At 35.5% G+C, this 24,045-nt stretch overlaps 1 protein-coding gene across 3 annotated transcripts in view; it reads left to right on the plus strand.

Annotated features, from left to right (window-relative positions):
* nlgn3a (neuroligin 3a) overlaps nucleotides 1-18,306 on the plus strand; it is a 300,140-nt gene extending 281,834 nt beyond the window's left edge. For 2 of the 3 annotated variants that reach the window (XM_087280595.1, XM_087280596.1), the window contains one exon: nucleotides 15,853-18,306. In XM_087280595.1, coding sequence (XP_087136721.1) covers nucleotides 15,853-16,705 — 853 coding nt within the window. In that variant the 3' untranslated portion in view covers nucleotides 16,706-18,306. 3 annotated transcript variants of the gene reach the window in all.
* Nucleotides 18,307-24,045: the final 5,739 nt, after the last annotated feature.

Genomic DNA, 24,045 nt, shown 5'->3' on the forward strand with positions numbered 1-24,045 from the left:
TCTTTGATTGTGTTGCATCACAGACACAGCTTTAACTCTTTCCACACCATTTCAAAGATTTCCCATTGATTATAGAATTTTTATGCTATTTTTCATTTTATTAATCGTTTAAAAGAGTACAGAATATCTGCATCCAAAAACAAGCCAAGATGAAACAAATAAGTGGTAGAATTATTGCTTTATTATCACAAACACAATAATCATACTTTCATTTATTCGTTCATTGCCCTTCAGCTTAGTCTCTATTTCAGAGGTCGCAACTGCAGAATGAACCGCCAACTATTTCAGCATATGTTTTACACAGTGGATGCCCTTCTAGCCACAACCCAGTATTGGGAAACTCATACACTTATTCACATTCACTCATACACTACAGATATTTTAACTTACCCAGTATGCTTATAGCACATGTCTTTGGACTGCTGTAAGGCAACAGTGCTAACCACTGAGCCACTAACCAAACTTTTAACAGCATATAAGCCTGTGAGTATAGTCTAGATTCTAAAAAAATCTATTTGCTATTTGTTTATGAAATTCCTTTACTTGTCTGATCAAGTTAAATTAATACCACACTTCCCCTTCAACAAAACTCGCATGGTTTGAGATTACATTTATGTCCAAATAGCACATACACTTGAAGTCAGAAATATTAGCCCCCCTGAATTATTAGCCCCCCTGTTAATTCATTCATTCATTAGTCCCTTTATTACAGTTTTTCTCAGTCGCTTTGGTGCATTTCTCATTACACTATTTACATTTGCACAACAGGTAATGCATTTCTCAAAACAGTTAGTCATTTGTGCACATCCTAGTAGCAGTTTCTCATTCCTTCCAACAAATTGCAAATGCTTTTGAACATGCATCAATTGCTTTCATACAACTCTCTGCTATTTATAACATTATCATCTGCTTCTGTCAGGTCAGTCACAATTAACTAAACTTGTGAATATGGAATAGTCATTCCATATAAAACGAAAAGTCCTTATTTCATACTTGAGTCATTACAGACAAAAATGTTAAACTAGTTGTCAAAATCTGTCTAGCAAATTTTATTAAAAAAATTTTAATCTAATTTTACTGAAAATGTCTTCTAAATTGAACAATTTCATGAATGATTTACAGACCTTTGTGTGTTGTAGGTTCGGTTCCGATATGCACTGCAATATTGTTTACAGTTGTGCACAGCTCTACCCAAAGGAAGTTTATGTTTGATGTAAATAAGGGTGCATTTATTGTTTTGCACAATGCTGTGAATAAATTAGAAATGTAAAGAGAAAATGCAGTAAAAATGTAAAGCATACATATTCAGTGTCTTGTACTCTGATACCTCACTAAATGCAGTGATGTCTAACTTTACTGTAGTTTTCAAATGACTGTGGAAATAGTATACAGTGCTGTTCATCAAGTTTTTACGCAGCAGATGCCCTTCCTGCCACAACCCATCTCAGGGAAACATCCACACACACACACTCATACACTACTGACAATTAAGCCTTCCCAATTCACCTGTACAGCATGTCTTTGGACTGTGGGGGAAACCGGAGCACCCGGAGGAAACCCACGCGAATGCAGGGAGAACATGCAAACTCCACACAGAAACGCCAACTGAGCCAAGGCTTGAAACAGCGACCCAGTGACTTTCTTGCTGTGAGGCGACAGCTCTACCTACTGCGCCACTGCTTTGCCCCTCCCCTGTTTTTTCCCCAAATTATGTTTAATGAAGAGAAGTTTATTTCAACACATTTCTAAACATAATAATTTTAATAACTCATTCTAATAACTGCTTTCTTTTATTTTTGCCATGATGAAAGTAAATAATATTTTACTAGATATTTTCCAAGACACTTTTATACCGCTTAAAGTGACATTTAAAGACTTAACTAGGTTAATTAGGTTATCTAGGCAGGTTAGGGTAATTAGGCAAGTTATTGGATAATGATGGTTTATTCTGTAGACAATCAGAAAAATATAAAGCTTAAAGTGGCTAATAATTTTGTTCCTAAAATGGTGTTTAAAAAATGGAAAACTGCTTTTATTCTAGCTGAATTAAAACAAATAAGACTTTCTCAAGAAGAAAAAATATTATCAGACAAACTATGAAAATTTCCTTGCTCTGTTAAACATCATTTGGCAAATATTTAAAAAGAAATAAAAATCAAAGGGGGCTAATAATTCTGACTTAAAGGGCCATGAAACCCCCCTGTTTCAGCATGGTTTTTTCATACCAAGTCAGTAAGTGGGCGTGTCCAGCTCTGTTTAGGGGGGAGTGACAGAGGAGGGAAAGAGGGAAGGTCTGTAAAAATGTGCATAAAAATTGTGTCGGTTTGGGCAAGCGCTGATAATCAAATTATTTGCCAAATTATTAAAATGGTGGACTTAATGCCTCTCGTGAAAAACGAGATATTTGATTCGAGAAACAGCTGGAAGCATGTATTTTTCATGTAATGTTTGTTACCGCATGGCGAATGAGAGAAAAAATCCTCTCCGCATTTCTCTGTAACTTAAATGTACGCGGTAGGTAGCGTCAGAAAGCCGTGTGTGTTATTCCTGTCACAAAATGCAGTAAAATCCTACACGACGGTAAGTTTGATTGTGGTGCTTACATGTTTACACTCGGAGAACAGCATTTACAGCAGATTTTTCAGTCCATAATATTGTAGTGATATTAACGTACAGTAAACTTTATTCACTTAGAAATCATTTGACTAAAGTCCATCTTTAAACACTGAAAAAGTACTGCTGATGATATGATACTTTGCCTTTGAATAAACAAACAAAGACCACTTGTCGCTCACTTACCAAACCTGTAGAGACAGGACAATCAACAACAACTGGAACCGCATCTTTTTTAAAAGGAGACGAGCAGCAAATCCGTATTTCACCATTTTGAGATGAGAAAAGCTCTCGAGTAAAAAAATGTTCCTTAGACACGTATTTCTGTCGTGCATCGTGTGCGCTGTAATACACAAGTGAGTCCAGCTACGCTCTCATAGAGGGAAAATGAAAACAAATTATAAAAGCAACACTGACGACTCGTATCTTCAAACAATTCTTGTTCTCCCACTTGTTTTGGCAACAAAACGTGGCGTCTCTCTGCCGTCTGAACACTGTAACAGTTAAAAACAGTCTTTGAAGCAATCATGCATATTAATGAAGTTGCACCGCATACACAATAGAGCACACTGATTGGTTTGAACCAAGTCTTACTTGTGAATGAATGCAGCACACTCAGAGATGTAACAAGGTACTCCCAGGTACAGATGTCCAGTCTCCACACTGCAATACACGCTAAGATCTCATGGGTGTGACACAGCTTAAAAAATCATTTCAAACCGGAAGTACAAATTTGCTCGAAATAATGCAAAAACAACCAATTTTCACTTTTTGGTAAATATATGTGTCCTAATAGTGTTTTTAGCAGTGTGGGACACATATACGACTGTCAACAACTCAAAAAAAATGTGTTTTGGTGCTTTGTGACCCTTTAAACTGTACATTATTAAATGTTTCGCAAAATGCCTAACCTCAAGTCATGAAAATCTAAAAGACACTGGATTAAAAACATACAATTTCATACTTCAAATCTTACCCATTTATATAAATGTATTATGGTTTTCCGCTCTTCTTAAAGTGCATTTGGAAGTAGTCATAGCGCTTCACTTTTTCCACATTTATTTTATGTTGCAACCTTATTCCAAAATGGATTAAGTTCATTTATTTCCTCAACATTCTACACACAATACCCCATAACAACAATGTCAATAAAGATTTTTTTTTAATTTTTGCAAATTTATAATAAATAACATGTACATAAGTATTCATAGCCTTTGCCATGAAGCTCTAAACTGAGCTAAATTCTGTACATTCTGTTTCCACCGATCATTCATGAGATGTTTCAGCAGCTTAATTGGAGTTCACCTGTGGTAAATTCAGTTGATTGGACATGATTTAAAAGGCATACACTGGTCTATAAAAGGTCCCAGGGTTGACAGTACTTGTCAAAGCACAAACCAAGCATGAAGGGAAAGGAGCTGTCTGTAGAAGTCCGAGACAGGATCGTCTCGAGGCACAAGACTGGGGAAGGTTACAGAAAAATTTTTGCTGCTCTGAAAGTTCCAATGAGCACAGTGGCTTCTATCAGCCCATCAGGACTCTTCCTAGAGCTGGCCGGCCATCTAGTCAAACCCGTCACTGTACGACAGCCACGCACCTTCAGCAAACCTCCTAATTCCTGCAGCACGAGAACTTTATGATTGTTTAAGTGCGTCAAAAGTGGCTGATCTGTTCAGCGAAATATTTGACTGCGTGTCACTGCATATCAAATGGCTTAAATGATATAACTAAATAAATCTCCACTGTGCTGAGCGAGAGCACTTGCTGAACAGTGCAGCATTGAAGATGTAAGCATCCCCAGGCCCGAATGTAATGTGAGTGCGGGCCGTCAGGGGAGACGGGAGGGAGGACAAGCGTGCTTTAGCCCAGTTCAAGGCAACTGTACATTGTGTAAGTACGCCCTTTGACGTGATCAATAACCTGATGGTCACTCTTGTCTGAGCTCTAGCGTTTTTCTGTATAGAGTGGAGAACCTTACAGAAAGACAACCATCTGTGCAGCAATCCACCAAAGCCTGTTTGGTAGAGTGGCCAGACGGAAGCCACTCCCCACCTGGAATTTGCCAAAAGGCATCTGAAGGACTCTCAGACCACATGAAACTAAACTCTCAGGTCTTATGAGACTAAAATGGAACTCTTTGGTGTGAATGCCAGGCGATTTTTTGGGCAAAAAACAGGCACCGCTTATCACCAGACTAATACCATCCCTACAGTGAAGCATGGTGGTGAAAGCATCATGTTGTGAGAATGTTTTTCAGCAGCGGGAACTGGAAGACTAGTCAGGATAAAGGGAATAATGAATACAGCAGTATACAGAGACATCCTGAATGAAAACTTGCTCTTGACCTCAAACTGGGGCGATGGTTCATCTTCCAGCTAGACAATGACCCAAATCACACCGCCAAAATATCTATAGAGTGGCTTCGTAACAACTCAGTGAATGTCCTTGAGTGGCCCAGCCAGAGCCCAGACCTAAATCCTATTGAACATCCCTGGAGAGATCTGAAAATGGCTGTACACCGTTGCTTCCCATCCAACCTGATAGAGCTTAAGAGGTACTGCAAAGAGAAATGGGCAATAATTCCCAAAGACAGGTGTGCCAAGCTTGTGGCATCATATTCAAAAAGACTTGGGCTGTAATTGCTGCCAAAGGTGCATCAACAAAGTATTGAGCAAAGGCTGTGAATACTTATGTACATGTGATTTTTCAGGTTTTTATTTTTAATAAATTTGCAACAATTACAGAAAAAAACTTTTTCAGATTGTAATTATGGGGTATTGTATGTAGAATTTTGAGGAAATAAATTAATTTAATCCCTTTTTGGAATAAGGCTGTTTCATAAAAAAATGTGGAAAAAGTGATGCGCTATGAATACTTTCCGGATGCATTGTAAATGCCAGGATTTGAAATCAACCCATTAACAGTATTTACTTTATATTTTCATGCATATATAAATGTGTATGTTCTCTTAACAACTTGTGTCTGTCCATCAATCACAAGAGCTGTTCAACTCTTTTTCTGTGGATAAACTAGTATAAAAACATAACAGAAGTTCATTTTAATAACGTGTCAGACAACTGAATGATTTTGTTTGTTCCTGTCATTTCGCATCATTTCCCATCTTCCTCCTCCTTAATTGCACTCAATATGATGCCTGTTTTTCCTCTGATGTTCTAAAACTGAAAGCAACAGTAGTGCCAAATATTTCGTCCTTGGATGCAGTCCATGTGTTATCAGATCAATCAGATCAGCCCAATCTGACTAACATATATGCATTTATTTCAGCAATGACCATCTTAATTATCAAACCACGTGTCTGGCATAGCACAGTAGTTGCGAATGAGTGTGCAGCTACTGTCACAGTGTTCAATTGCATTTGTAATGTGTCTCTTGAAAGGAAGTGCTTGTGACAGAAAGTAAAATATATATTTTTAAATTGATGCAAAAAAGCTTTGCTAATTTAACAAGTAAATCTTTAGAATCTTTCATAAGCCCTGCTAAAACAAAAATAATAGTTCTATCTCTTAGCAGTATAGGTTAAAATCTAAACAATTTTTTCATCTGCATTGACAATCTTCACATGCGAAACACCAATAAAACTATATCATCACTGCTGGTCTGCAGCCTTTCTAAACACATATAAAATAGCACAAATGACCTCAAATCAACAGTCAATGGCACTGCAAACTCTGCTACTGTATTTCACAAACAAAAATATGCTGTGTCATGCTAGTCAGTTGATTGACTATTATGAGAATGTGTGGTAATATTGAGGTTCTAGCGTTTCCTATTAACTGAGAATGCCCCAGGTAGACTGACTGTGGCTTGCACACCACCACGCAGCAGGAATTCATATATGCTGCGCCACTGCGGATTCATTGATGTCCTGTTCTCTGGCATGTTGCACCGTGGCGGATCAATATGACCTTACCTCCGCTGCCTGCTTCTTTGAAACTTAATTACTGATATTCAGCTACAAAGTCATCATGCTCCAGCTGCCAATATTCATTGGGGATCATTACCAGCCTAATAAAACCGGTTATTTATCGGCTGCTGAGCTGACATTCAACCTATCTTCATTTACTTCTCAGCTTGCAGAAGCACAGACAAGGTGGGGGGAAAGATGAAAGCATATGAATTTTCTATAAACTAACTGAGGCTTTCTATCTGTTGATATGCTGTTTTGCATAGAATGGACCATTGGTACCGCAAATATATATTACTATATTATATTATATATTATATACATATATTATATACAGGGCTTGACATTAACTTTTTTAACCACAAGCCACTATGGCTAATAGATTTCCAACATTACTAGCCACTCACCATTTTCACTAGCCACAATTTTGTATTTAATTTTTTTTATGCATAAAGTGGAGTTTAGCATGTTTAAATTACTTGATTTTGTGTTATGTTTACATGTCTTCTCATTCATTTTACTTTTTTGTGTATGAACTTGCTTAATGTGCATGAGCAAATGGGTTATGGTTTTTATAGTGTCGCATTGCAATTTGTTTTTATTTCACATGACTTCAGGGCTCAACACTAAGGATTTACCATTTTTTTTCTCTGACCACACCAAAAATAAATAAATAATTATTTCTTTGACACAATTTTTAAATAATATCTCAAAACAAGCAAAATATAGCTGCATACATGCTCTTTTTATTCAACAAAACCTTTCATCAAAAAAAAAACAATTACATAAAAAAAATATATATATTGCCATGGATCCAAAACTATGCACAGTAATCTGTCCTGGCTAAAGGTCTCCCAGATCACCAGTTAACTACATATAAATGGGAAGTTAATCTCCTATTAAAGTAATGTTATTGTAAAGACTGATAATTAAACCATATTAACAAAAATAATTGTAAAAGAAAGCAGATGAAAAACATACTGTGTGTGATAATGTATGAATGATCACATGCACGCAGTTAACATTAGGCCCATAATCTGTTATGGTCAAAGAATGGTTAAAGTTAAACCGGCAACAGCAGCTGCTTTCAAAAAGATATTTTTTAAAAACATTCTTTAGCAGCTTTTGGAAGCAGAAGGACTTTTGGTGCTCGATCACAGCAGTTGCATTTCCAGGCACGGTTGCTTCACGCCAGGAAACAGGAGTGTGCATGCTTTTTATACAGTCCCGCACATCACATCACCTTTGTGCGTGAGTGATCATCTTCTCAATCAGTATCCACCTGCTTGCTTTTCATGCGAACGCTATTTTTGTCAGTCATGCTGCTTCTCGATTTTAAGATGACATTTGCATGCATATTAGGCCATCTCTATTGTCAAACCCTGCTTTTAAGACTACAATTTAATTAAAAATCTTCAACCAGCCAAAGTGGCTAGTGAGAGTAGCTGTCTAAAGTTTAAACCACCACAGCTGAAATCTACCTGCATTTTCAGGTTGGTGGGTGTTAATGTAAAGCCCTAATATATATAAATAGTTGAAGACAGAATTATCAGCTATCCTAAATTACTAGCCCCCCTGTTTATTTTCCCCCAATTTCTGTTTAACGGAGAGAAGAATTTTTTCATCACATTATTAAACATAAAAGTTTTAATAACTCATCTCTAATAACTGATTTATCTTATCTTTGGCATGACGATAGTAAATAATATTTTGCTAGATATTTTTATACAGCTTAAAGGTACGTTTAAAGGCTTAACTAGGTTAATTAGGTTAACTAGGCAGGTTAGGGTAATTAGGCATGTTATTGTATAACAATGTTTTTTTCTGTAGATTATCAAAAAAATATAAAGCCTAAAGGGTCTAATAATTTTGACCTTAAAATGTTTTTTAAAAAAATTATTTTATTCTAGCCAAAATAAAACAAATAAGACATTCTCCATGGGAAAAATATTATTAGACATACTGTGAAAATTTACTTGCTCTGTTAAACATAATTTGGAAAATATTTTAAAAAAGAACAAACATTTTTAAAGGGGCTAATAATTCTGACTTCAACTGTATGTATATATATATATATATATATATATATATATATATGTGTGTGTGTGTGTGTGTGTGTGTGTGTGTGTGTGTGTGTGTGTGTGTGTGTGTGTGTGTGTGTGTGTGTGTGTGTGTGTGTGTGTGTGTGTGTGTGTGTGTGTGTGTGTGTGTATAATTTTTATCATTTTGATAGTTAATCGGCACATCACTGTTTAACACTAAAGGATTTTTTTGTAAGTGGCATCAAGATACTCAGTTTCACAATGGCACAAATAAAATTTCAAGCATGATTTCAGAATGCTGACTTTTACGACAGATCAAAATACCTTTTTTCTTACATTTTTGGAATAGGCTACATATATTATGTCGTCCTCTCTGAATACATTTGTCACTTATACTGTATGTATTTTCTCAAAGGACTCTTCCACATGCAAAAGTGGTGTTGTCCTGAAACAAACACTGAGAGACAGCGTAATTAAAAACCTAATCTGTTGACTTGTAGTCATATTTTATTCATTGTGAATTACAGTAGCCATCCCTACAGCATCTCTGGCTTTTGAGGGCACGTCAGTATTCATAACAGTCTACTCCATGGAGTGTCTTTTGTCAAATCATGTCTACAACATTGTTGTAAACATACCACATGCTAGGCAAAAAGAATATTCCTCTGTTGACTCTGATGAAATATTTATTTTACAACGAATATATTGCAAGTCTTTCATTATGTCTAGTCTATGTTTTACTGGTGGCCAATTTTGTGTATAACTGAAATACCCAGGATAGTATAGTAGTAGTAGAGCTACAAGGCAACAAGTAAAGAGTGATTATTCTTTATGCCATATGTTAAAACAGATGAAAAATCATTACTGCCATGGAGACTAAATGCCACCTTGCTTTGCCTTCTGTGCGCTTGTAATTTCAGCTGGAGAAACAGTGACCCCTGGAGGCTAAAGACTAATAGAACAAACACGCATGCACGAGGGCCTTTTGCCAGCATCCCCCCTTTAGCGTTTAGATTAATATGGTCCGCTTTCTATCAGCACACTCGCTGTTAATGCAATCTGCACTGCTTTCCCAAAGCAATTAACGGAATGGATGCACTGCTGTTGTTTTATCAAAAACAAGTTGCATCCTGAAGCACATCTCAGCTGTTGATTTATTCATTTGGGTTTCACCTTAAAAGCCTCTGGCCCATCTCCTTTTTTTTACAGAGAAAGAGCCGTGGATGCGTGAAGCCCAGCAGGCAGAGGTGCTTAGAGACATGAGCTGTGGCGTAATGCCACACAAGGGAGAAATAGAAAACGATGATTTGGATGAAATGTGTGGAAACCTTATACAAAAAGACGGGGAAACAAGATGAATAGTAGCGCAGTGATGATGAGGAATGTCTATAGCGTGAATTGTTTTGTTTATTGGCTCAAACACTAAGGGTTGTACCGGGAACGGGTGCAAGGTAATTCCTTCAATGAAGGAAGTGTTTTGCTCAAAAGTGGACAGGAAGGAGGCATGCTGATGTTTTTTAACACTGAATATTTTAAAGTATGATAATAAAAATAGGAAGTTGTTTTTTAACAGATGCCTTTATTCACTATTATATCTTAAAGCATGAGTCTACTGGAGTGCCCTGAGTTCCAAGACACTAGATTCTAGTAATTTCATACACCTAGATTAACTGGTTCAGTAGTATTCAATTTGGATTAGAGTTAAAGGGGACCAATTGTGCTCCTTTTAACAAGAAGTAGAAGAAGTCTCTGATGTCCCTAGAGTGTGTATTTTAAGTTTAAGCTTAAAATACCACACAACTATTTGAAACTGCCACTTTTAGGCTTTGATTTGTTTTTAGGATTCAAATTGGGCCATTTTGGTGACTGTTGTTTTAAATTCCAATGAGATCAGCTCCCAGCCCTTTCTTTAAAAATGTGGTATCAGTATATCGGCAGATTATCTAATGGTGGATGATTGCTTCTCACTCAGGACTGTTTTTTTCTAAGGAGGGAGAGCTCATCACTAATGGGTGGGGCTTCACCACTCCGATGACATGTGCAATGGGGGAATGTCAATCAAAGTCTTGACTGTTTTTATGAAGTGTGACTATAAAAAAAATTGATTTAGAAATTAATTTTTACCACTAGAGGTTGGCTAGATTCACGCCCTGTTGCCACACAACTATGTTTAAACCCCTTAAAAAAGTGATTTTGTAATTGGTCGTAGTGTTTGGTTGTTTTCCAGCACTGGCATTTCACAAGCTAGTGTATTCTCAGAGCTGGGTGTGGCTGGAAGAGCATCTGCTGCAAGAGTAAAGGAAAGTGAGTGAGCACAGTGGCCCCCTGGGATTAGACACCCCCATTTTAGACTGTATTTCACTTCAGCTTTTTGTTATATTCCATCACTATCTTTACTCTTTTTCATGGCTTCAAATGTGCACCATTGCACACATTGCATGAGTGCTCAGTTGTGGAAGCCTTGTAATGGGTGCAGTGTCTAGTGGACCTAAAGTGCTTTTGTATTATTTACAACTATTTTCCATGTGAATTATTTTGATTCACCATTGTAAAGAGACAGTGGTGAAAAGAGTACAGAAAAATCATACTTAAGTTAAAGTACTATTACTTGCCTAAAATGTAGAGCAAGTAGAGTAAGATACTTTCAGTACAGTTACAGTACATATCTGTACAGATTTCAGTTCAGATTTAAAGTACAGATACTTTCTTTTGTAAATATTACTCAAAGTATGAGTAAATAATATACATTTTAAAGTACTCAAGATTAGTAAGTAGTGAGTATTATGCTGTAAAAAGCTGATGCATTTACATGTAATTTGTGGATGTGTGTAAACTTAACATTCTGTAGTGCATTTAGTTATTTCCTTGCAGGCACACAACATCATAAGACGTTAATATTAGGTTAAAATTAGGTCATGATGTCAGGTGACCAAAATGTAATGCCTATTGGTCTACTTGTAATGTCCACTCAACATCAAGCTTTAACATCATTATTTGTTAATATTTGGTTGATTTTAGGTTGGACAATGGACACTGACGTCAGCCTGGTGTTTAACCCGATTTTCATTTCCAAACAAAATGCGGCGTACTCACAACGTTTGGGTACAACATCAATCTGATGTCATGTTGACGTCTTGTGCCTGCTGGGTGTTTAAGGCCATTTTGAGGTCATCATATAGCCAACATCCATCTTCTTCTCATCAGTAAAATGCATCTAAACAGTCTCTGGGTTAATGCATGTAAAGATTTTGGACATCTTATTGGACACTTTTCATGTTTCTGAACAGTTTGCGGCGTTTATAAATCCTCCATGTCTTGAAGTAGTCAATTATAATGCAATTTACCTAATCCCTGTAGACAAGAAAAAGTAAAGTAGTGATTGCAGGTTGAAGGAAAGTAGTGGAGTAAAAGTACCAATACTGCACTAAACATGTACTCAAAGGAAAGTAAAAGTACACAATATTAAAACTACTTAGTAAATTACAATTTCTGAGAAAAACTACTCAGTTACAGTAATTTGAGTATTTGTAATTTGTTACTTTACTCCACTGGTAAAAGAAAATATATAAGCTTGCACAAATGCATAGGCTAAACAATACAATACAATTTAATACAATACAATACAATACAATACAATACAATACAATACAATACAATGAACTCTTACTGCATAACAAACATTAGCATAAAGGCATAGTTAACCCAAAAAGGACCATTTTTATTTGTTCCAAAACTGTTTTTTTTTTCTTGTGTTAAACATAAAATAAGATATTTTGAAGAAAGCTGTAAACCTGTAACCACTGATTTATTATTTGTTTTCTTCTTCTATGGAAATTAATGGTTAAAGGTTTTTGGCTTTCTTCAAAATGTCTATTTAGGAACCACATGAGGGTGAGTAAATTGTGACCTAATATTTATTCTTTGGGTAAACTATCACTCTATGGTAGAAAAAATCAAGGCAAAAATCAAGGTTATAGACTTAAAGTGTCTCTATAGGGTATACGTTGAAGCATGCTAAAAGGACTTTTAATTTCCCAGTAACCTGGGTTAACCGTTTCCGGTAAACTGAATGCCATTGCAAAATCGGTGTGTTTAAGGTCTGTTTTCTTTAAAAATCAGCTATCTCCACTGGCTGAGAGATATCCAATATAAAGTGGGGCTCAAATTGTACAAGAAGCACTGCATTAAATTACATTTTGCCTGCCATGTCTTTATAATATGAGCATTTATTTTACCCCAGTATATTCAATGGACCTTCTGTGCTAACCTTCTGTACTGCCGATTCTGACTGGCGCGTATGAGGCTTTTCGTCTCGTTTTACGCTTGAGCAACTAAATGAATGCCAAAGTCTATTTAACTTATTGTATTTTAATTACATAACAACATTGATGCTGTAAAAGGTATCGAATAAAATGAAAAAAAAAAACTCACAATGAAAGGTCACCAGAAGTTTATCAGTATGGGAACAACACTAGCTCGGTATATACACTGAAAAAAGTGTTGCATGCAGAACTGTTGCAAACAATTTGTTTGTGTTGAATTTAAACAAACAAATTAAGTTTAGTAATGTTCAACTTAATTTGTTTGTTTAAATTCAGCCCAAATAAATTGTTTACAACCTCTTAACTTAAAGAAATTGAGTAAATCATAATCATATTATTCATCTTTGAATAATTTTTTTCAGTGTACCCTATTGTACCTTTTCAAATATTACTTTTCAGGTAGTTTTTAATGTAGCTGTTTCTGAATGGGTGTAAAACATCTGCAAAGTAATAAATATTGAAGGTTTATGATAAATAAAATTTACACAAATTACACACAAATTATTACTTATTTACATTTTATCATATATAATGTTAAAGTCAAAATTATTAGCCCAGCTTTTAATATTTATTTATTTTCTTTCTGTTTTAAATATTTTCTAATGGTGTTTAACAGCCAAGAACATTTTCCAAGTATGTGTTATAATATTTTTTTTTCTTCTGGAGAAAATCTTATTTGTTTTATGTCAGCTAGAATAAAAGCAGTTAAAAATGTTTTTAAAACATTTTAAGGTAAAAATTATTAGCCCCTTTAAGCTATTTTTTTTCGATAGTCTACAGAACAAACCATCATTATACTATAAATTGCCTAATTACCCTAACCAGCCTAGTTAACCTAATTAACCTAGTTAAGCCTTTAAATGTCACTTTAAGCTGTATAGAAGTATCTTGAAAAATATCTAGTAAAATATTGTTTACTGTCATCATAACAAAGATAAAGAAAATCAGTTATTAGACATGAGTTATTAAAACTATTATGTTTGGAAATGTGTTGAAAAAAAATCTTCTCTCCATTAAAAAGAAATTGGGGAAAAAAATAAACAAGGGGCTAATAATTAGGGGGGCCAAAAATTCTGACTTCAACTGTATGTATGCTGAACATCAATTAAGACAACATAACCATTTGTTAGCTTTAAGGGGGAATTTGATCATTTAGAGTCTGCTAAGTTCATCTTTTAGGTTTAAAATGTTTATTGTCACGAGATTAAAATTGGTAACGTAGCACTGCAAGTAGAGTGTTGATGCATCAGTGTCTTGTTATTATTCACTGACTGAGTTTTCTTATCCTATAAGAAGACCATGCTTTTTTATTATTTATGACAGCACGCATTACTTTCCAATATCAGACCTGCCAAGCTGTGAGACTGCGCAGTAGATTAGTTATGTGTTTATCATGGGTCATAGGTGTTTGTACATACATTGTGCACTTGCATATGCATATGCTAAGTAGACACTACTGTTTATGCTACTAAATACTCACACATACACATATGACAAGCACCTTTCACACATAAAAACATTAATCTTGCTCATGTCATGCTTGCAATAAAGCTTCAAAATATCAACTTGTTCATTGATATAGTAACATCAAAACAATTGTTACTGTCTGTGTTTACATTTGCTGAAATAATGAACATTGTTTCTTACACACTGCGACTGCATAAAGAACCACAACAGATTGGGACTTCTGACCAATCAGAGAAAAGTAGGCTCTCGCAAATGAGCTTAAAAAAGGATTAATCAGGTGAATCGTTTGAACATTAGGTGAATTTGAATGTATATTTCGAGCAAAACTCCAAAGCAAAATGAGGAACATCATATCATATCATATAGTAGAATTGTGTGGTGTGGGGGTAATTTAAATGCAATATGCTATGATGTCACAGCATAGTGTTAGAAATCAGTGTGCCTGTGGTGTATGCAAAAACTTTAGATTTAAGAAAAGCATAATGCACAATGTAGCAAAACAAGTCTCACCATCTTAATGAAAGGGCCAGTAGCCAATTGGTCACCAAGTCTAGTCACTGTGTCACTGCAGTTACAGTTGCCATAGAAACAGCTCATGTGTTGTAAGTGCTTAGGACTGCGAATGCATGTTGGTTGGTCCAAAAATGCAAGCTTTTTTAACGCAATTTGAGCATAGGGAACAAGGTATAATGAACGGTTCATGCAAGATTGTTTAGCTGTATTTAAAGAAGTGATTTAAATGTTTTTAAAACATCAGTATTTATTAAAGCAAATTATTATGACTATATGTCCTGTTCAGGTGGATAAGATTTTGTTGCAAATATGACAACTGAAGTATACATATGATTAGTCACTACCAAAATCTATCAAAATCAAATGTACTTCGAAATGGAAACAGGGATTTTTGTCACTGTGTGTCTAAAATTAAACCCAGTGGAATGAGTTCAGATTGGTGTTAAACTCTGCTGAATTATAGTCTTTTATGAAAAATAACTAGACCCCCTGTCTTAGAGCAGTTCCTTGGGACCCACTGTTTATTTCAAACCATCCTCAGCACATCTGCCTGTGTATTTTCAAATGTCCCTGAAAAGTTTGATTTGCTGCTTCATTAGGTTTGACGCTAAACACTGCAGGATAGTGGTTCTCTTCCTCCAATACCTCTGCTTTAGAGTGCCCAGGGGTTAAATGATTTTGAATAACACCACAATGGAAAATTAAATGGAATGTATCATCAACTTTAACAGAATATTTTATCTAAACATAAAAACGCTTTAATTGTTTCATTAAAGTTTTATTATTCCAAACTTCTAAGAAATCCTGTATTTTGCTAAACTTTGAACTTTAACTTTAAAATTCTATGAATTACTGTCTGTTTTAATACACTAATAAATCGTTTTCATATTTTGAAATATTTGAATGTTCTATGCCTTGAACTCTAGCAATTACACATTAAATGTTAATTAATTTTCCGATTGTTTTGCAGGGATCCCAACAAACCAGTGCCTCAGGATACCAAGTTTATTCACACTAAAGCCAATCGTTTTGAAGAGGTGGCCTGGTCTAAATACAATCCTCAAGATCAGCTGTACCTGCACATTGGCCTAAAGCCACGAGTCCGGGATCACTACCGTGCTACTAAAGTGGCATTCTGGAAGCACCTGGTCCCTCATCTGTACAACCTCCATGATATGTTCCACTACACCTCTACTACAACTAAAGTCCCACCACTCGAAACAACTCAAAATTCCCTGTCTACCAAGCGTCCTAATGGCAAAGCCTGGCCATTTAACACCAAGCGGCCTCCAATGTCTCCAGCATATAATAGTGAGAGTGGAAAGGAACAATGGAATGGAGAAGAGGAGCCAGGACCTCTTGTGGTGGAGAATCCCAGAGATTACTCCACTGAACTGAGCGTAACCATCGCCGTAGGAGCTTCGCTGCTGTTCCTCAATGTTCTTGCATTTGCTGCTCTGTACTATCGCAAGGATAAGCGGCGACAAGAACAGCACCCGCAACCCAGCCCACCACGAGCCACTACTACCAATGATGTGAATCGCCATGCCCCCGAAGAGGAGATTATGTCCCTGCAGGTGAACCAGACACATCATGAGTGTGACGCTGGGCCGACGGGAGACCCACTGCGACTCGCTTCACTTCCCGACTACGCGCTGACTCTGAGGCGCTCACCCGACGATATCCCACTCATGACACCAAACACCATAACGATGATCCCCAATTCACTAGTGGGCATGCCGAACCTACATCCATACAATACCTTCACAGCCGGTTTCAACTCCACTGGCCTACCACATTCCCACTCCACCACGCGCGTATAGCTTTATGGCGGTGAAGGGGACAAGTCGTTGGTTTTAATGAAAACATTACAGCAAGAGGAGTGAGTTCAGGATGATGATGGCAACAAAATAATTTGAATAAACATTTGCAAAAAGCAGTGACAAGTTCTTTCCAGATGTCAAGTTGTGCAAACCTGCCAAAACAGAACTGCTCTCTTTCCTTCAAAAAAGGGATGAGCATTTCAAGCAGTATTTTTTCTAATCATCATTTTAAAAGGAACAAAAAAAAATGCCTTTTTAAGCAGAATCAGGCGAATGGGGCGATCACCTTTTTTTGAATAAATAACAGAAGAAAAAAAAAACAAGGAAGTGCATTTTATTTCCCATCACAGTCTTTTGTGGGAAACACATTTCAAAACAGTGGCCTCTAAGGTGACATCTGCATAAAATGTTTGCTTTGCTTTTTTCAATTTCTTTTCATTGCCTTATAAAGAGCTGTTGTTGATGTTTTTTTGTTTTTTTTTTTTCTTTTAATTTGACGATCTTACCCTGAGATGAGTTTGTGTGGAACATAGTGATCCAACTTGAGTGGTTGGATTCCAGGAAGCTTAGGTAGACGACAAATGTGAAAACTGGTGGACTGAAATGGTAACTCCGACTCATTTTCCAGCTGCGTAACCTCGCGTTTTTTTTACTTTTTTTCTTGATTCCACTGAAAATCTTTTGTTTGAAACATTTCCATGGATACTGGAGATAAAGACTTTTGACATTACTGTAATTGTTTTGTTTTAAGCAAAGTGCATCTTTTACAACAAAATTATCTATTTACTCCTGCGTCAAATTCCCATGAAATGCACACTTATGCTCAGAGCACTGTTTGACTGGTGTGTATGTGTGTGTGTGTGTGTGTGTGCGAGCGATTCTGGATATGAAAGGGAATATTTGAGTGCGTGTGTGTGTGTGTTGTGTGTGTTTGATTGCCTTTGCCATGATTTTTTCTTTAATATTTGTGTGATGGGGTGGGGTGGGGCTTCTTTACCACTGCGTTGATTTTGTTCACCACAAGTAGTGTTTCAATTGCGTCTATTGTCATGTCTTTGCGAAATAGAACTTTTTGTTATTTTTTAAAAAGTTACATATGTCTAATTTTGCTTAAGAATTACAAAATAAATCTATTATTTTACATGCAAGAGAAAATGATAGCTTAAGATTGAACTGAACTAACTGACATGATTTCATTGACTTTGTAAGCGTTCCTCTTGACTGGAGACAGTGGCCTCTTCACACTGAATAACCTGACTTCAGTGTAGACCTGTGTTTCTTTAAATATATATATAAATATGGGCATACATACATATATGTATAGGGCTTTTAAGAAGATTTTGTTCCTGTTTACTAGAAAGTGTAAATGACCGTTATTATCAACTATTAGGCTAAAAGTATACCAATATTCATAGGGCAGACCAGCTGTCTGTGCTAGTTTTATTCTCGACATTATAATCTGAGGCCACAACAATTGTCTTTTTAATAGCTCTATATGTATATTTATGTATAAATATATTTAATATTTATTTATGTATACCAGATGTATACATGCTGATTGTGCCATGTGCCAAATTAAACCATACAACTGGAGAAAAATATATATTTTGTCTTTTTAATATTATAATTTTGCATTCACAGTTAAATACACTTTTACTAGCTCTCTTAATAGAAGAAGATTTAATGAGATTATGTGTGGAATTCAGAATATATCCTAAATGACAGTCTGTATGATTGCTGTATACTTAGCTCCAAATAAAGCTAAAAGACGATGTGAAAAATCTGATGAAAATACTGCAACATAGGCAAATATGCACAGCTAGTGCTAAATATTCACTCTGAGCCAAATAAAACCTGTTCAGCAGTCAGTGCAGATAGCCTTTTGGTTAAACGTACTGACACATAAAGCAGCTGCACTCACATCGATTCCTGGGTCATGGTTCCATCCCGATCTCACTAATCTTCCTTTATACCCCACCTTTCCTGTTGTTCTCAACTGTCCTATTACCAAAAAAAAGTTATAATTGCACACCTGCCAAACAAAACAGTAGCACTATTCCAGGCAATAGGATACCTTTATAGTTTAAAACTGGAGTTATCATTAAGCATGAATAAACCCACATCCCACTTTGAGTGCAGCAATTTTGATTTCATGGGGTTTTTGAATTAACAGTCAAGAAGTGAGTACTAATTTCAGTCAGACTGTTGTTCTCTTTGACCTTCATCAACCCCCTACTGATCTTTCTTACAAAACTCCATCACAAGATCGAGGACATGCACATATCTCTACAAAGCTCATTGCATTGAACTAGATTTGGGAATAAGTGTCTCGCCTTCACCTTCAGGTTCTCTGTAAAAGTTTAAACCAGTTTGTTGTTTTCTAACATTTTGGGGAATTAGGCCTGAAACCAACCCCGGCTCATTGGAAAAACATGCCTCAGCCAATGTTTCTGTCAAACCACAAAAACATACTTCAACATATTCTTGACTGCAGTTTCTATAACGCTACAGGGCAGTATGACAAGAGCGGATTTTGTTTCTATTCATATTAACAACCCAGCCTCATTCTGAAAACGTTCCTCTATATACATTTCTGCAGACTGCGAAATAAGTCCCAGGGGTACATTTTTTTCCAGTTTTTGTTTTTGCGAATACACAAGAGGCAGCTGTGTACGCATTTTGAGATCTCTGATTTCTCGTGCGAGTGCCATTCATGTCTGCTGTCCTCACATAAACCCACCATAGGCCGCTGTTGTCTGACTTTGACTGACTGACTGACTGACTGACCGTTCGACAGAGCCATCCTCCTCCTTCCCTTAACCCAATCAATTTTATTGATTGACGCGTCCACCCACTTCCCTACATCCAACTAACAGTTTTCAAAAGCAATCCAGAAAAAGAGAAGCCCTCATTTGATTTTTACCATGTTTTCAGATTTTACCACATTTTCACCCTGTTATTTACTTGTTTTGTTTAATTTATTTATTTATTTGTTGTTCTTCACCGGACATGAAGCCCGTTAATGTGGTCAACTCCTCTCTGTGTCCCCACTCCGCTGATGTACATGGTAAGCTAACGGGACAAACTAGCGGGAAAGCTGTCCATACGGAGGTAAGCAGTCAGCTGGTAAGCGTGAAAAGGAATGGCTTCAAGCCGCCCCGTAGCGTTCATTTAAAAAACGAGACACACCCATACGTAGCTCTAGCTACATAATTTGTGGCCTCCAGAAACTTATATAGGGCTATGTTTTCACAATTAGCCTATGTTGTAGATTAATGATTATTACAGAGACATATTTTCAACAAATAAATAGATCATTTTTGTGCAGTTCTTTGGAGAACACCAAATGAATACCACAAAAACTGCTTAATGGTGTTTATGGTTTGCAACTTCTCTATCTCCTTATGAACAACTTTTCTAGCATGTTAAGTTAACTTAGTTGTTCACTTTGTATGTTATTGTACTTGTGGATTTTTCATCCGAAACATGCAACCAAACGTATACCAGAGCAAAACTTTAGGCTGAGGCAAATAATTACTTAAACTAATAAATATTTTCTTCGAGGTATTGTCTTATTTGTAGTACAAATACTTAGTTAAATCAATCATTAAATCAATAAGGATTTTCTAGACAAGTGATCGTTTTTAAGTCAAAATAAATAATTTGGGTGTTTTGGGTAAGCAAATAAATTTTGCTTAGATTATTTTACTCTTTTAGCTTTTTTTTTTTTTACTTGTCAAGAAAATGCTTTTTGATTTCTGAATTTGTAAGAATGTATGGACTATAAATACGACAAAACCTTTAAGTAAACAATATATATATATATATTTATATTTTTGCAGTATTCAATGAGCCTGGGTTGCCCAAAACAAGCAATATGCAAATACAAACCAAGATGACAAAATCTTTTTGACAAAGCATTTATCTGCAATGAATAATAAATAGCGTGCCTCTGTGCTCTCAAAACTAGGCTTGAATTAGATTTCAAGAGAACTCCCAGAACTTGAGTCATCAGCAGATAAGAGTATTTATTACTCATGTGGGTGTTTAAGGATGTTTGGATGGCAACTGATTCATCACTCAAATTCAGCTTTTGATCCCTGATTGACTGAAGAAATAACAAAACATACATCATGGAAGTCTCACAGGAGCAGCAGGGTTTCCTCAGATGAGTGTAGTGTAGACAAGGCTTATATTACAGATGGCACGGATATAAGCAGATAGAAATTCTGAAACCCTCGGGGCGGCATGACAGACACCTGCTTCAATATCCACCGACTAAAGTACTTGGGTGTCACGTTAAACCCAAAGAATACGCATAAGTATGACATTAAACAAGTTTTTAGGCTGTTCACTGAAGCAATTTGATTGTAGCTTTGTTCACTTGAGCGTGTACCTGCCGTTGAGGAAATTACTTTAGCTCCTAGGCTGGAAGCTGTGGTGCATAACATCTTCTCCTCTGTGTCTTAAGTGCTGCTCTCATAAATCAAATGATTTTTTTTTGTGCTTTCCTCTGCTGCAGCATTCCTCTGGCCTCCTCTTTTACTGTCTCTAGTCTTACGAAGCTGTGAAAAGGTCTAATGCACAGTTAAAATTAACAAGACATTTCCATTAATTGGAAGGGCCATTTTCAGATTAAATGAATTATTCTAGTAGTGACGCCTACATGCTATACTGTGTTTAGAACACCACGTTGAAGAATGGTGAAGCTTGACAATTATCAGCTGTTTCCTCATATCTTGCTAACAATAACAGAAGCCTTTTTTGTTATACATTGCTTTGTTTGTGCCTAATAATATGGAGTTTTGTTTTATTCATATGTCCTATTTATGACAGGGTAACCAATGATCATTGTATGCAAAAAAAAAAATCAGTTTTTTGAAAATTGTCAATGTTGTCATTTTTAAAGGCCTTCAATTGTGCTCAAAGAGATGTGTTTGTCAACATAACAATGTGTAAAAGCAACTGTGATTAATTAAATGAAGCATATTATAATTGAAAACATAACTATATATTTTACATGTTCTAAAGGAAACTAAAGAAAATCTAAGTAATTTCATGAAAATCAATTATGAAAATAGTTCTCGTCGTGTTGAATAGTTTTTAATGTGTGTTAGATGATGTCATGGGCTAGTGTATTTAGTTGCTCTATTAGACAGTTGCTACACTGTAAAAAGCTATTAGCTGATAGTAAACCTGTTGCATTTAATACAGTTAGTTGACAACTTTTAAACAATTGGGTGACACTATCATAACATGTCATGAATATAAAGGAGATTGTATGCATTATGTCATTAAAATGTCTCAGTAAAAAATGTCAATACTCTGCCAAATAATGCATAAGATTTTTTTTAATATTTAATGAAATTTTAATGACAAATTCAATTTGTACCATAAAATTCATGACACAGTAATTACCTCATAAGAATGATGTTCATGATGGATTTGGGACAAGTATATGATTATATATGCATGAACAGTAACAGAAAGGCATTCATGCTGTTTAGATTTACACACAAGACTGAGATAACAATCAATTTACATACATTCACACTATCTCCATGCACATTAATAATAATAATAATACAACACATATAAACAAATAAAGTAGCAAAAAATAACAAAAATAAATGATAAAGAAAAATACGCAGCAGGAGAGTTGAAGTTGAACACCACTAGTTTTGGGAGAATTTTGAAAAAATTACATAAATATAATAATAATATTAATAATAATAATAATAATAATAATAATAATAATAATAATAATAATAATAATAATAATAATAATTATGTTTCTTCATAATGTCAAGTTGACATGACAAAAAAAGTTTATGTATTTTATTTTGTCAACTGGTTGTTATCTCAAACAATGTCACCTTTGCCTTTAAAATGACATAACTGAGCAAATTACACTTAATTGTAGGCACAAGCATGCATAAAATCTCATATTCATGACATTTTGTCAAAATTACTGTAAATTTCAGGATTTATAGTATTCAGTCCAACTTTACTGTCCCATGAGACCACACGATATATTTTGAGAATGGAATTGAAGTGATGCAACTGATATAGGTAGGTCATATGATAACGAAAACATTGAGAATGTATTATTCATCAGGGGTCACCACAGCAAAATGAACTGCCAAATTATTTAGCATATGTTTTACACAGCGGATGTCCTTCCAACTGCAACTCAGTACACATGTGCTACGGCCAATTTAGTTTATTCAATTCACCTTTACCACATGTCTTTGGACTGTGGGGAAACCAGAGCACCCGGAGGAAACCCACGCGTTCACGGGGAGAACGTCCAAATTCCACACAGAAATGCCAACTGGTCTAGCTGGGACTCAAACCAGTGACCTTCTTGCTGTAAGGTGACAGTGTTAACCACTGAGCCACTGTGTCGCACCTGAGAATGTATTATTCATATATTATATATTCATATATATGATTCATATGTATTATCCATTCATATATTTTCATATTTTATAGAGAATTTCTAACTGTCATAAAATAAAGTCTAATATACTGTAGTATCTCCTCAGACAGCATGTTATTTTGGATGCACCAAAGGATTCTACCCTGAAGTCTCTCTGACATTGTTGTATCTAGATTTTAAAATAGATCATTTAAGGACAATTATCTAATCTTTTGTGCTGTTTGAAGTGAAAACCATAGTTCCCAACTCTAGGTAAACTAGTATTAAACCTCTCCTCAGTAATGCATGTGATTTCAGCACTCATTACTGTTCACCACAAAAACCCGCACAGACATGTTTAATTGTAGTGTACAAATCACTAAGAGCATTGGTAATCATATAGCAAAAGTTATCTTGCCTTGGAAAGTATCAGTTAAATAGCCAAAAGCTGCCAAGATCTCTGAGCAGACAAATACATTATGTTGGTTCCCACATGAAATAAATATATTCTATAGTCATTTATTGTAAATACTGTGGTGTTTTTGAACCTTAATATAGTAAAATACTTCACTGAAAAAATCTAAAAACTTTTTCTAGACAGGTAAAAGAAGACAATATGTTTTACTTGTCTAGAAATTGCTTCTTTATTTCGATATTTGAACTAGAAAAAAGACAAAAAAAACAGTAAGAAAAGTATTTCTTGTAGTGTTCAATTAATATGCTATGACAATTCTATAGTTTCTTTGGTAATAAATCGAATAGGATATAATGTAAACAAGTTACAAAATACTCTACTTGATTTTATATAACTATTGGTCATATTATATTGCAATACAATACGGTTTACTGTAGTAACAATTAAAGTATTTATTACTTTATTGAGCCCTAATATGCATATTGTCAGTGTCGTACATATTCT

The sequence above is a fragment of the Danio rerio genome, chromosome 14 (assembly GCF_052040795.2).
Source record: "Danio rerio strain M-AB ecotype USA chromosome 14, GRCz13ab, whole genome shotgun sequence".
In the NCBI taxonomy this organism is placed as follows: Eukaryota; Metazoa; Chordata; class Actinopteri; order Cypriniformes; family Danionidae; genus Danio; species Danio rerio.